Source organism: Cornus florida, unplaced genomic scaffold (assembly GCF_030987335.1).
Source record: "Cornus florida cultivar Cherokee Brave unplaced genomic scaffold, ASM3098733v1 CherokeeBrave_3.0.0_Hap2_Chr03, whole genome shotgun sequence".
NCBI lineage: Eukaryota > Viridiplantae > Streptophyta > Magnoliopsida > Cornales > Cornaceae > Cornus > Cornus florida.
In genome coordinates, this window is record NW_026775573.1 from 8386141 (window position 1) to 8402171 (window position 16031).

The 16031-nt window shown below is 34.5% G+C and overlaps 1 protein-coding gene across 1 annotated transcript; it reads left to right on the forward strand.

The window, feature by feature from the left end:
- The first annotated feature begins 514 nt into the window (after positions 1–514).
- LOC132299330 (protein DETOXIFICATION 43) lies at positions 515–15768 on the forward strand. The gene is made up of 14 exons (XM_059795860.1): positions 515–922; positions 5270–5479; positions 5847–5968; positions 7331–7609; positions 7854–8047; positions 9481–9616; positions 11202–11298; positions 11406–11506; positions 12466–12629; positions 13686–13757; positions 14286–14402; positions 14492–14587; positions 14696–14817; positions 15349–15768. Exons 2-14 carry the CDS (start codon positions 5388–5390, stop codon positions 15401–15403), a joined length of 1647 nt encoding a protein of 548 aa, XP_059651843.1. The 5' UTR covers positions 515–922; positions 5270–5387; the 3' UTR covers positions 15404–15768.
- The last annotated feature ends 263 nt before the right edge of the window (positions 15769–16031 follow it).

Sequence of the window (16031 nt, forward strand, 5' to 3'; positions counted from 1 at the left end):
TACACCATCTTATTATTGCAACATCTAATGTCATAGATTTTCATTCATTTGAGCTGAAATTGCTCCACCTTTAGTGCTTTTAACCTACGTCATATGAAATTAGAATAGGAGTGAGAGCGAATTCGAGAACGAGAATATAAGAACAAGAATGAGAGCGAATTCGAAAACAAGAATATGAGAGTGACATAATTAAATCATAAATAATGAAAATTTGAGTGAGAAAACACGCAGATCGTAAGAGCGAGAGAATAATTGTGTGACTTAGGTTTTAATTAATTTATCAAATCGATGTGTTCTTTTAACGTAGTAGTGGATAAATCTAAGTGTATTTCACTCACTCAAAAAAAAAAAAAAAAATCCTTCTTGGTAAACACTTGGACTTGAAAAATAAGTTATAAATAGTGAGAATTTAAGCGAGAGAGTGCGCAGATCGTAAGAGCGAGAGCGCGCTCGAAGCATAAGAACGACACCTGTTAAGAAGGACTGTGTGACTTAAGTTCTAACTAATTTATCAAATCGATGTGTTCTTTTAATGTAGTAGTGGATAGATCCAAGTGTGATTTCCGTTCACTACATCAAAAAAAGAAAAAAAGAAAAAAAAAAGCCTTCTTGGTAAACACTTGGACTTGAAAAATAAGTCTAACTGGCATTTTTCTTTGTTTTATTTACTAATATATGGTCTAAAATATCGCCTCACTTTCACAACTAGTAGAATGAAAATTTGGTTCTCTCTCTCTCTCTCTCTCTCTCTCTCTCGTGTATATATATAATGTGTTTGTGTGTATATTATTTTAATTTTTTGAACTTCAAATGAGAGTGTGGACTGTGGAGTTCAAGTACTTGAGCCCAAGTGTTGGTTGAGATAGAGTGCTTCAACGGGGTAGAAGTTGGCGGGAAGAGCTTGCAGTTTCTCTTCTCTAAGGTTGGCTTCCGTCACTTGATAAATAAATAAACATATATATATATATATATATATGTTGCTAAATTTACATTGTTCGTTCAATGCATGTCTTATGTACATTTTAAAGTTTCTTATGGGTTGAAACCAACATGTCCACGTTGAGTACTACTGGAACTCAACCCTACTATACTCAAATTAATGCTCCATAATCCATACATTATACATTATAATAACTTTATAAAATGTAAATAATTTGCTCTTCGTTACGTACTATATGGATTTGTTTTATATATACAGTCAATGTACCTATATATATATATATGGGGTACGGTAACACTACCCATAGGATAGATCATTGCTTTGTACGTTGTAAAATGTATTTATAATTTGCACACCATTTAATAGTTTCTAAGTTCCACAATTTTTTTTTTGTTTTTTGGCCCCTTTGATGTTTTTTTTTTTTTTAATTATTAATTCGGAATATTTGGGAAGGCATGAACCCAAAAATCCCTCAACAACTTCAAAAAGGACCTAAGGGAGTCTTTCCACTTGAGCCAAATAAGTTACTGTAGAGACAATAAAGACTAACTACAAAAACACGCAACAGAAACAAAACCTAGACCTTAAGATTGCAAAGTACCAAAGTATAGCAAACCAATCATGGAACCATGCCCGAAGTGAATGTACCCTTTTAATGTTCTTACATCATTTTAGGTAACTTTTAAGAAAAGGAGAATGACAAGCTTTGAAAACAAAGGTATGTCATATGTAAGATTGGGCGAAAACAAAAAAAAGTAAGTTTTTTGGAATTTAAAAAAAAAAAAATGAAAAAAAAAGTTGAATCGATGTTAGTGGGCTCTCAGACACTGACTGACTACTCATGTATATGCATATGGTGTATATGCATACGGTGAGTTCCATTATTACTGTGGCGAGACCCACTAGATTTGTCATATGTGGAATAAGTCATCTGTGCCCGTATCAAGTGCCTATATCATAGGCTATAACTTTTATGATTCATAGCTTATAGTAACTTTCTAGACTTCTCTAAATGAATTATTTGGTGTACGTTAATTATCATTTTCAATAGTTATTAAATTTAATTTATACGAATGAAGTGACTGACTTTGCTATAAAATGATATCATGTGACGAGACTCACTATTTTTATTACATAAATTAAATTTTATACTTGTCGAATTTAATTCCTAAATAATTATTCTAATTATATTGATCACAGTTAGTTAAGGTCCAAAGGATATCGAATTTATAGCATAATTTCATCTCATTTTAATTTCTCCAACTTGAATTGATGCATCCATTCTAAATTTATTCATTTCATCTCATTTTAATTTCTCCAACTTGAATTGATACATCCATTCTAAATTTATTCATTTTTTTTCTTCTATTTTTGCGTGACAATAATGCCAAAGAAGACATTGACCATTAAATTAATTTTGTTTCCATTAAGACAATAACCATTAAATTTATTTTAAGCATATATCTTTCATTTTTTTAGTAATTAAAGTTTAGAATTATATAGAATAAGTAAAGTATGAAAGAGTACAAAAGAAAAAAATACAAGAGGAGCTTCATCTTACCTACTTTAGATAGCATATAATAGCGAGTGAAGTGTGAAAGCTCATTGAAAGAGAATGAAAGGAAAAAAAATAATAATAATAAAATTAGGTAAGGTATGAAAGGAAAATAAATAATAAATAAGAGAACACAAGGGAAGAAAATTTAAATTTGTTTTCCTGTGGTTGGTAAGGAAAAATTAGGGTGTCTGATATTTCAATTGAAATGTTAGGCGTATCATAATTGAGTACAGCACGACCCGTTTATAGCATAGTTGTATTTCACCGTTAAAGTTTGTTCAGGCCAAATAATTACTATTTTTAAAAAAAATTATAAAACAATGTAATTTAGATTTATTTTTTAATTTTTTCCAAAAGTAAAAACATACGGAGGAGTGACTTTTTTAATTTATTTTTGATCTCTTCCAAGCAAGAGAAAAATCAAATAATACAAAGAGGAGAGAAAAAGGAAAGAGAAGGGAGGAAGTTTGTTTAGTTAGGAAGAGAGAGCGCATAAAAGTAATTCTCTTCCTACTCTTCTAACCAAACACCTAATACATCTAATGAACAGAATTTAAAAAACTTGAACTGAACACATCATAATTGAAATCGGTAAATCACATTGCGGTTCACTTTCTAGGGTTTCAATCTTTTCGTTATCACACTCGTATGTATTTTCTCTCTCTCTCTCGAATTATTTCCATTTCTCACCTGACAAACTGAACTAATCACCACTCTTCCAATGGCGATAACCATTTTCATCTCCTCCCAAAACCCTAGAGTCCTCTACTTGTTACTGAACCAAACTGCCGACATTTTCATCTACTTGTTATTGTTCAAACTTCAATTCTTTATGATTTTTGATAAAATCGTTCAGAAATTGTGAGCAGAGCTTAATATATATTTTGAAACAATAAAAAAACGCCAAATTCACTACAAAAAGATTAATTTCAAGAACCAACAATGTCAGCGATCTCTATGCGTTTTGATGGGGTTTTCGTGAACACGAGCAAATCGAACTCGTTCTCAGGTGCTCTTCAGTTTTTTTTATTCATTTCAGATTGTCGTGAAAGTTCAATGAATTGGCATTTTCAAGTAAGTATCACCGGCCACCGTGAAAGATTGCCATTTGTTATCGTTCTCTCGAGGTACAATGCATGTGTAAATCAGTTCCAAATGAAGTTGATGAAAGTGTTGTTAGATTAAAGTATTGGTGCTTTTGACGTCCATTGGTGATTTTGACGTCCATGTCACTGTGTGTGTTTTTCAACGTTCTTGATTGTTTTAACAATGCGGTGTGGAATTTTATGCCATTGCTTTTTTGACTCGTGATCGACATATGGCGATCTTAGAACATGGGGGATTGTGAATTTGATGTTGTATGATCCGTTCTTGTCATATGTGAGGTTCCCATGATGTTTCCGTTTTTTCATTTTCTATGCACTTGTTTATGCAGTTTTAATTTGTAGCTGTTCATCAATTTCTACGTGGTACCAAGTTTAATGTTTTCAACCAATTATTTGGGTGTCAACTGGGGAAGAGATGAGAAGAATCTTCCGAAATGAAGAAATGTTTATGTCGCAATTCACAAATAGACAGCAAGTCTCTTTCTCACTGTCAAAGTTTGACTCTTTTGAATGATAAAAGATCTGCATGTTGTTATCAGGGGAATTTTGAACTGAGGGAGGTTCTTGCAGTTGCTTATAATTTATTTATTTATTTTGTTTGGTAAGTAATATTAATATTAACAGAAGGAACAAAATACAAGTACTAAGTGGGCAAATTCCCTAGGAAGGGGTGAAAAGGTGAACTATACAAAAGAAAAACAGAGAACAACAGGCTCATTAAGGATGGAAAACTTAAAAAACACTATGTAGGAGTCTCCAAAGCAAGTGTGAAAACTGCAATTCCTTATTCATATTGGGTAAAAACTCATTATAACAGTTGTCATAAATCACATTGCTTATATTTCGTAATCCCGGTGCCTTATTCTAAATTGTGTCTTGCTAGGTATCTACTGGTGAAGTGTTAGGTGGGTTTTTTTTGCTGTCCTGAGTCCTAATAATGCAGAACCTAGTCTCATATTGTCAATTATTTATTATGAAGAGTCAAATTTGTGAAGCTTCAACTCTTATTCTTGTATTATTTTAAGTTTCCCATTTCAATGGACCAAAAAAATATAATATATTTAGCTGCTAATTTTTTTCCAAGAAATAACAAACATTAACATGGTCTAGCTTTAATATTGGAAAGCCTGACAATTTTATCAGAATTGGCGGTGCCCGCCTCAAATTCAGATACCTGGGGCAAAGTTGGCAAACTTCTAACACATTGTTGTCAAAAGACTCAAAACTATTATTTATGACCTCCGTTGACGGTATGTCATCTACCAGTAGGCCAGAACTGAGGTAGGTTCATACTATCACTCTGCTTATAAGTAAATTCTAGACTCACCTCAACTTTGTCGCAAAGGATACTTCTTTTGGCTTTTCTTCTTCTGTAGCTGCTGCTTTGATACCCCTTTTTGTCACCTCTGAGTTTAAAAGGTTAGCTTTATTGCATTTTAACTTCATTATTGAGCATGCTGTGTTTGATGGGTTATTGTGCTGCATTTCTGTAGCCATTGTCTGGAATTCCCTCCTGACATATTTCTTTTCTGCTTTTATTTTTATGTGGGATTTGATGGTGCTAATGATACGTACACTTCTTTCATATCAGTTCTTTTTGGTTGTTGAAAACATCATGTATATTTTTCTTTGTTCTAAACAAGTTAATGTAACTAGATTATGCAGCCTGCAGGCTACGGAATTTAAACTGTGAGAACTGCAGTTTGGTGGCACCACAAGTTTGGTTGAGTCAGCTCCATCGAAAGAGTATCACCGGTGGTGTTAATAAATAAAGTTACTAACAATGGCTGAGGATGGTGATCTGCCTCCCCCTCCCCCTCCCACTGAGAGAAAGTGGATGATGATGCCGCTCTTTGTTTTCTTCAAAGATGCTAGGTAAAGTTTCTTTTCTAGGTCCAGAAGTTCTTCTATTTGCACAGGAAAGATTTTTAGATATTATAAGTGACATGATGCTGAAGGTTTTCTGAGGAAGCCTTCTGCCTTTAGATTAGAAAGCCATCTATTTCTTAAGTAATGCTTGGTAGAGTAAGATTCATCTCTTCAGACAGACAAGCTTAGATTGATAACTTTTAGTTTATTTCTCACTCCATTGTTTTTCTGCAGCATTTGCTTCATTTTTTATGATTAATAGGTTAGACCTTTGTTGTTTAGTTTATATGACCGTTATCGTTGAAAATAAATCATAATAGAGTAATTTAAATGCTTCTAAGAGCTGATTCTTATTTTAAAAATTTTGTGTTAGGCTTGTTTTCAAGATGGATGCACTTGGGTCGGAGATCTTACGGATTGCATTCCCGGCAGCCCTGGCTTTAGCTGCTGATCCCATTGCTTCTCTAATTGACACAATATTCATTGGCCGTTTAGGTCTGCTTTTATATGACTTAATATTTGAATGAGTTCAATCGCTTCTACTTAAAGAATTTCTCTAGTTGACAGATTGATGTAAGTGGATATGCTTATATAGGCTTTGCCAAGTACATAGTTCTTGATATTCATGTTCACACATCATCAGGTTCATAATGTTTACCGAAAATGGCCACTGATTGAGAGAAAGTTTACACAATTCATACATATATATATTTTTCTTTCTATAAGATAAACGAGAAATTCATGCACAGTTTTTTGGTTGGAAAATAATTACCTTCTCCTTCATGGGTCAACAAGGTGATAAACTTTGCATATTGTGGATAAAAGAGTTTATATGTGTAGACTCGGTGACTATTTTTGTGTTCTTTATACGTTCACCAATTAATTACCTTTCAACAGTCCCCTTCTTTGTTAGTGTACCACAAAATCATTTAACTACAGGTGTTAGGTGATAGATCAAATGTCAGTATTTTCCCAAATGTGAAGAAGTAGATGTGTTCTGAATTTGCACATGGTTTCCTCCGGTAATAGATATGGCAGTGTGGCAGTGCCTTTGCATTTAATCAGTTATTGGTTTTAGACCAGTCCACATCCTAACAGTTTGCTGCTTCAGCACAATGCTTCATATGTTTTCCTGGTTTTTATTTGCTCAACTCACGTGGAGACCGCCATGATCAAATTCTATGGAAAATATATTCCTTCGGATTGCCACTTTAAAGGGAATTCAGCCCCACAATAATGCAACATGTTTCCCCTACAGATCTTGTCAACTTGACACTAATTGTGCAACTTTACCATTGTCCTTCCATATGATATAGAATCACTGCAGTCCAGTGCACACTTAATGTTGTACTTCTCTGAATTGAGGAGTTTCATTCAGGAACCTTTTCAAGGCCTATTTGAGAACAGTGAACACAATTTCAACATTTTTGTCCACTGTGGCTAAAACTAATGCTACTCTTTTCCCTCTATTTAAGATCCTACCATTCGATAGGTAACAAAAAAACCGAAATATATTATTTAAGAACATACCTGAGATTTTTAGTTCATTGTGGCTGACAAATTTGACTTAGTTTGGTTGTTTGTAGACATCTTGTCTTTGGAGGAATGAGTGTGTAGCCTAGTTGCAAGGTTCCAACTCATGGGAGTTCCTTTCGGGAGCTCAGCAATAAACTATTTGCCAAAATAAGAGTACAAAACATTGTTTTGAGTTGAACGAATATGCACTTTCACATCAATGCTCGGTCTCATAGGTTGATCTGCCTTTTTTGGCTACTGGTTTCAGTAATCTATAGTTTCTTTGAACAATAGCTTGTTTAGTAAATGTTGGTCCTTAATATCATTTCCATTAATTTGTAGGTCCGGTGGAGCTTGCTGCTGTAGGAGTTGCTATTGCTATTTTCAATCAAGCTTCAAAGGTTACTATATTTCCACTTGTCAGTATTACAACTTCTTTTGTTGCTGAGGAAGACACTATTGGAAGACTTAGCAGTGAAGTGGTAAAAGCGGAAAATTTGGAGAAGGGTTCACCCAAAAACAATGAAATGAAAGAATTGATGCCAGAAGATGTTGACCTTGAGAACTTGGAAAAAGGTTCTGCCACAAACAGCGAAATGAAAGATTTGATGCCAGATGAAGGTACTCTCTCTCTCTCTCTCTTTCTCTGTGTATGTGTGTGTTTTTGTGTGATATGCAAAGGACTAAGGTACAAGATCATTTTTAATTTATAACATGTCATTCTTTAACCCATGTGAAAAACCATATGCACATCTCTATACCCTTAAGGACTTTGGCTACCACTGTAAACCTCAAGAAAACTACGACCCCTTAATGATATTTGTTTTTTTAACATGAAATAGTTGCTTGGTGATTTTTTCATCAGATTTAAAACCAACAGCGTGCAACTCTCCGACTGCTTCTAGTAGCAATTCAAAGAAGGCCAAATTTGAAGGTGGAAGGCGACATATTCCTTCAGCATCAACTGCCCTTTTTGTTGGCAGTGTGCTTGGCCTCCTTCAAACCGTATTCCTTATAATTCTGGCGAAACCTATCTTGGGTTTTATGGGTGTAAAATCTGTAAGTGTATTAATTAATCTGCGGTCCTTGAATTTGTTGTTTTTATTGTTCATGTTTCCTTTATGCAAGTTATTGTGTATATTTATTCTCAAGCTCAGGTATATCTTTAATATAGTTTGTAATAATTAAGAGTGCTGAATGAAGTATAATTTATCAATTTTCCAAATTTTGGTGAAACTAAAAGTTTATGTGGTGTTGCCCTATTGGACAATGATTATTAGTCATAGAAGTATATTGAACAGAAACTGTGAAAGAAATTCCATTTTCCTATATCAGCATGTGAAATTTATTCTTTCTAATATGATCATGTTGTTCCCATACATTATGTCCTCATTCCTCCTTAATTATTGACTATCCCCTAGGAGTAGTGACAACTAAAAATGCAGTAATTGCAGGCTATAGCCAATTTTGATATTTTCTAGCTCTTATCTATGTTACATGGGGTCTAGCATTCCCTTAACATATACGTGTCTACACAAGATGGGGATAAAATGGGTTACGTGTTCAACACATACCCAAATCGGACCACCAGATCCTGTATGTATGTGATGGATGAAAAACTCAAATAGTAGCTTCCAAAAAAAAAAAAAACTCTAATTTGATAGCAAGAAGGTTTTCCTAGGAATCCCCTTTTTTGCCACATTCCATTTAATTTAAATTATGATTTATATTTTTAACTAACAATAATATCATACATTATAGTGTTATATAAGGTATTATGTATTCACATGTGCATAAAGTGTTCACATATCCTTATCCTACTTTTGGAAACTTTACAAGTCAAGTCCTTGTGCCATAAAATTTGTGATTCATGGGATTATGATACTTAGATACACACCTGTACCCGATACAACTGAGTCCATGTAACAGAATTTTTTTAAAATTATTTTTATTGTTTCCCCTTCATTGCAATTGGAAATGCCACAGTTATGCAAGTGTTGATCAATACCATTGTTTTTGTTCATACGGTTCTTGGATGCTGTTTTTGTTCATATGTATATGAGGTTAAATCTTCTAACCCGTAACTTTATTATTTACCCTTTAACTTCTTCCTGAAATGTTTTAATGATGTATGATTTTCTTTTATAGATAAGTTGCTAATCTGCAGTATGCCTTCTCCTACTTAAATTTTCATTTTTGTTGTTGCACTCTGGAAGTATTTTTGCATGGTATGATAACAGAGTGCATGTGTTAAATGCATTTAAGTTACAACTATGATTTTTTTTTTTTATTCATCTCAGTCATTTTGAGTTGGAAACTGGAAACAGTACTATGGTAATTTTCCTTCATTCTTCACGATACTTATTTTCCTAGCATGTCATGGTAATTAAGATAGTTCTATTGAGATGACTGTATACCTTTATATGCTGCATTAAGCATTGGTTATTATTGTAGACAACAATAACCAATGCAGCCTTTTTTGAATTGAATAGGGTTCCCCGATGCTAACCCCTGCGCGGAAGTACTTGACTTTGAGATCACTTGGTGCTCCTGCTGTTCTTCTCTCTTTGGCTATGCAAGGGGTCTTTCGAGGATTTAAGGACACCAAAACTCCTTTATATGCAACTGGTAAATTCTCTATCCTCTTCCTTTTCACGGAGAACTCTCTATTCATTTTGATATTCACTTCTTGTTTTAGTCCAAGATCTTAATTTTTGAGAAATATGATAAGAAGATGAAATTGTGAATTTTTGGGGATTTTCTCAAAAATGTTATAAAACCTATTTAGATGCAGATAAATTTTTATCCCGATGATGGATTTAGTATTTAGAGGCTTATATCTTCATCCACATTTGATTTAGAAACATTGATCAATCAGGCTGTTAATTTCATAATAAGCCTATATTTGGTAGGAGGAAAGGAACGGGGAGAGAGGGAAAAGAGGAAGGATGGAGGAAGCTTCCATTGTTTGGTAGAGGGGAAAGGAATCCAAAATTGGGAGTGAAGAGAAAAAGAAGGATATTTTTTGGATAAAAGTTGAAAAGACATTATTATCCTCATTTAATTGTGTTATTATATGTTTGTGTGAGTGTTTGTGTGTATTTAAGTGTATGTTGATAAAATAATTAAATTATCCATATCCTTCCCTTTCACTTAACCAAACAAAAACAGGGAGTATAATTGACACCCTCTCTTTCCTAGGGATGCCTTTTCCATCTTGCCTTTCCCTTCCATCATTTTTTCATCCCTCTCACCGACTGGGAGTATAATTGACTGTCCAACTAAATTCTGTAATTGATTATATCTACTCTACTTGAAACATAGACCTATGGACATCACTTTCAAATTTATAGATCAACCACATATTCTATGTAAATGAAATAAATGAAAATAAAAGTAATACAATTTAAAAATATTTGCTAGATACTTAATCTTCCATGTAATTTAGTTTGTAGAGATATGTTGTCTTAGAGTTAAATAATAAAATATTTTTAGTGTGAAGCAGTAATAGAACTTGTTGAGAAGTCAAAATAAGATAGACCATTCAATAAAAAGCTATGCAGTTTCAATATTATCTTTCAGTTTCCAAGCAATTGAAAACGTTTCAGGTTTCTGAGGAAAATATCTCTGTACATCATGAATGCTGGCTATTCGATTAGGGATGCAATCTGGTGGGGCCAGTGCAATCCAATCCAGTTTTAGATGGTCTTGGACAATTTTTTTTGTTGCTTGGGTTGAGTTTTGGTTGAAAATTTCAACTTAACCACAATTTGGGTTGGACTTGAATAGAGGTGCCGGTAACCCGATCTCAACCCAAATCTGACCTATATTAATATTAGGAATAATATTTTAGTTGATTCATAACTTGAGCCTAATCCAAGCCTAACCTAAGTCTATTTTGATTAGTTTGATGCCTGATCAAGCTAACCCGACCAACTCATGCCTAATCTGTGTTTAACCCGAATATAGAAAAATATGCTCAAATTGGGATCGGGTTGAGCTTGTCAGGTTGGAAGTTGGGTTGGGCACGGTTTGACCCCTCGACCTTCCCGAGTTGCGCAGCTAATTATGATATCAGTGTTAGCACTTAAGCTTTTACAATTATGCATTGTGAATTCATAGTGTGTGCTTGCATCATACACATATCCTGCTTTCTCGCTTGAGATTCGTAGGCATTTTAACTAACTCCGATCATCCGTCTCTCTTTTTATAGTTGCGGGGGATTTATTAAATGTCATTTTGGACCCAATTCTTATATTTTCCTGCCGTTTGGGAGTCAGTGGTGCAGCCATTGCACATGTTCTTTCTCAGTAAGTTGTTTTTGGAGATGATCTACTTGATGGAGCATATTTAAAACTGAGTGATCTTTTTCATTTTCTTCTTCTTCTTTTACTTACATGGTTGATGTTCTTTCCAGATACTTAATTTCGGTTATCCTCTTGTGTAAATTGATGAAACAAGTTGATCTCTTGCCTCCCAGTATCAAAGATTTGCAGTTCAGTCGGTTTCTTAAAAATGGTAAGGGCCTTAATTCTTGCTCTATCTGAATTATTTTTTATTAGTTGCACCCTAATCGTAAGAAGCATTCTTTTATATTTAGGACCCCAGTCTCCACAGTTTAGTCAAGTATTTAGAAGTCTATAGCCTTGTGCCACTTTTAATTATTATGGTGTATAGCCTTCAGTTGAAAAATAAAATTTACTTGTTAAAATATTCCCCAAAGTGTTATTTGTTAAAGCACTTAAATACACATCATCATCAATAATGTCAGCTGGGTCATTGAATCATACGTGAACAATATGTATTGCTTACAGAACCACGTGGTCGGTGAACTATGTGCATCTTCTGCTAGACTTCTGGTGGATTTGACACCAATATTATGTTTGTCCCACATATTTCTGTACTGGTAGGTGACCTACAGAACTTAGATAGGCAACCATTCCCATTACTCATACAAGTTCTGAATTCTAATGTCTATTACAGTCAATGCTTCTGGAATATTCAGACTTGCATCACTTTCATATCAACTGCCCTTTTGACAGAACTGACTTATGTGATCCTACCACTTATCAAAAATAAATAAATAGATAAAAAGAGGAAGAGAAAAGAAAATAAAAGAAGAAAAACAATTGTGTGACCATCCTAGTTGCTATCCACTCTGGAGATAACTGTCAATTTTGATGAGACTAGGACTTGTCTGTGGGAACAAATATCAGAGTGTTTGTGCCAGGCTTCTTTCATACTTACATCATAATTATATCAACCTTACACTTGCTTGCATATTTGTAATTTATATCACTTTGTCTCATTACCTATTTTACGTTGTTTTTGCGTTTGTGCTCAGGTTTTCTGGTATTAGCAAAGAGCTAATTTGTGCTTGCTTTTACATCAACCTCACATTTACTACCTGCATATTTGTAATTTATATCACTTTGCTCATTACCGTTTTTACTTTGTTTTTGCATTTTTGCTCTCAGGTTTTCTGTTATTAGCAAGGGTAATAGCGGTGACATTTTGTGTGACCTTAGCAGCATCAATGGCTGCAAGGCTGGGTTCGACACCCATGGCTGCTTTTCAAATTTGCTTACAGGTCTGGATGACATCATCGCTTCTTGCTGATGGTTTAGCTGTTGCTGGACAGGTACAGGAGACTTTTCTCCTCCCCGCTCCCTCTCTCCTCTCTTTTGTGGCATCAAATAGCTCAAATATCCTTAGAATTCACCTAAAAATGTGGCTTTTATTTTGGTATACCATATTAATTATGAAACTAAACACCCTAGAACAAACAATGCAATCAGTTATGTAAATAAGAGCACAACATGACAAAGTCACTGTTGGGCATGAATATGTACGGAGGAGACAGGAATAATTTCACATTCTTAGAGAATGGCTGCTGATGTGCTCCCCAACCAAGTGGCTTTGGCTTTTAAGCTGTCGTGTATTGATGCACTAAAATGCTAGGTAATTTAGGACAGTGCAGCCTATGGTTGAATAATGTTTGTAGGTCTTGGGGACTGAAAAAGGTTGATATATGTTTGATACTAAAAGTGCTAGATTGCTGTTTTTTTGAGGAAGAAAAGGTGCTAGAATCTGGGTGACAAGTATTTTAGGGCCCATTGGGATTGAAAGATTTTAAATGAATGAATTTACGTTCAATGTATGAAGTCTAGTTTAAATTTAGATTGCAATATGGAGATTCTAAGGACCTTAAAAGACAGTTTTCGTAGTAGTAATTGAGATTTAAGTTTTAACACCATGCATGGATTTCTTTGAGAGAATTTATATATACGGATTTCAAATAATGAGGTACAAAGAGTTATTTGAAATCCATGTCGGATTCTACTTGAACAATAATTGCAATACCTATAATCTAACCTCATCTTAGACTTCTGATTCCAACTTTGGTAGCCACTCTTTCTATTTAAAGCTCAAATTGCTTGATTTCAAATCCATCTATTTATCCAAATGAACCAATAAGTTTATCGGTGTCAAATTTAAGGTGAAAAATTAGGGGAATGGTTCAAGGTTAATTTGGACCATTTATGGTTGGGGGATAAAATATGAGCTATCTGGAGACTGGACTGTATCAAAAGAACAGTACAAGAAATTTTCTGACTTTTTCATTTTCACTAATAATGTATATATTACCTTTCTTACGAAAAAGAAGTAATCTGTTATCTCCCTTGCACTCTTCTAGGCAATCCTTGCTTGTGCATTTGCCGAGAAGGACAACAAGAAGGCAACAGCTGCTGCATCTAGAGTTTTACAGGTATGAAATCTACTTGATTTTTCTTTTCCTAGGTAGTACTCACACAACCCCCCCTTCCCCTGCGGAATGGCACCCAAGACGAGTCGAACCTTACCTGATGCTTCTCGAGGCACCAGGGCCAAGTGACTTACTGTTACAAGGGTCCCACGTCGGATCTGGATGGGAAAGTGAATGGGTATAAATGGGTCGGGTGTTAGCCCCACCTAATAGCTTAAGCTTTTGGTTCAGATGCAAAGCACCACCCATTACACTTACCCACTTGAGCCAACCCCTTGGGGTTATAAATGTACTCAATTGTATTAGCAGAAACCCTTCTCTCATTCATTGCTTTTGTAATTTTGGGAGATTTTGCAAATAAACTATTCACTTGCATTCAATTTTCACCATGAAGATAAACACTTCATTGGCATATATTGTCATCAAATCAGAATCACAACTACATACAATGGCATTGATGCACTTATGTAGGATTTCAATTGTCATTTTAAATGTACAAAACCTAAAGATGTTGATTGATTTATTTTGCAGATGGGATTCGTATTAGGCCTTGGGCTTGCCGTACTTGTTGGACTCGGGTTGCAATTTGGATCTGGGATCTTTACAAAGGATAAAAATGTTATTCACTACATAAGCATAGGCATCCCGGTACAATTCACATGCTAAGAGGAAGTTTTAAAACTTTTTATTTTTATTTTCATGACTGGTAACTTAATTTTCTTATATTCTACCCTCAGTTTGTTGCTGCTACACAACCAATCAATTCGTTAGCCTTTGTTTTTGATGGTGTGAATTTTGGAGCATCTGATTTTGCTTATTCTGCGTTCTCCATGGTAAGTTTAAACTTCTTTCTCCGCATAAAACAAAAGCATAATATTTGTAGTTTTATCTTCATATACTATCTTTAGTAAATGTTAATGCTAGAATTATTGTATCATCAGGTCTTGGTGTCCATAATGAGCATTGTATCTTTGTTCCTTCTCTCTAAAAGCAATGGTTTTGTTGGAATATGGATTGCTTTGACCATTTATATGGTTCTTCGCACATTTGCCGGAATTTGGAGGTAATTTTATTGTATTTATGAGGAACATGAGTGTGATTTCCTCCTTGTGATGTGATCACTTGCTTAAAGTTCTAAAAGCAAAAAATGGAAAACGGATACCAATCTATTCTGTGCCCTGCAAACAGTGAATGGACCACAATAGGTGTACTAATCTGATTAGGTGAACCCTATGAAGAGAATATATCACGCTACTCTCAGTTCTCACTCTAATAGAGTAGCTCCTGCTGTGATTAAAATGTAGGAGAATAAATGAATAATAGTTGCCAAGATTGAAGAATAATGATAATGTCTGGCATTGCGCTTTTAAGCCTAACAAATATATTTGTTAGGCTTAAAAGCGCAATGCCAGACATTATCATATATGTGTGCTAATTCCTAGTGATGTTTGATATAATGCAAAAGAGAGATTCTGAAAATTAGTAGGGGATCTCTAGCGATTCCCATGGAACGGGAACGTCCATAATTTTTATGCTTAAAATTGATTGAAATGGGTAATTGATATTTCTTTGACAATCTGCCTCACATTTGCAGGATGGGTACCGGAACAGGACCATGGCGCTTCCTCAGGGGGCGGTTGTTGCCATAGGATATGAAGTTCCAGGCACTTTTGTAATCTAGTGACAGCATTGCTGTTTTTACTTCATTCTTTTACCTTTTTATTTTTTTTGACAGAGTTCCTTCTGCTCCTTTTCTACCCTTGTGTCTGTATCATAATTGCACCTAGTAAAATATTTCTTCTTATATATATTTATATATTTGATGTCTTAAGAACTGAGAATCTAATTTGATATTAGATATTTTTTGTTTTTCTATCTACATTGTAACCCATGCTATCCTTGTGTAGTAGTCCGTGCTGATCTTCCATGTATCGAGGTTACGAATGTTTAACGGCTTTTTTGTAAGCCGATGACAGTATTGAATGAAGAATAATTTCTACTGGGTTGAATTGCATTCTTTTAAGCTGTGCTAATCTTGTCATAGGCAGTCTGGTGATGCCAAATTAACAAATTTTAGGTCTTCTTTTTCCCTATTCTCCAAGGTCAAAATTTATACCAAGAATTTTATGTACACAGTAACAAATTCACCCTATTCTCATCTGAGCAGAGGCTAACCCGCACGCACATTGATTCATGTATAAACCAAAGTTAGGAAGTCATGACGTGGACTCCCCAATTTTCCAATCCACCATATTTGATTTTTCAACCAAAGTTCTT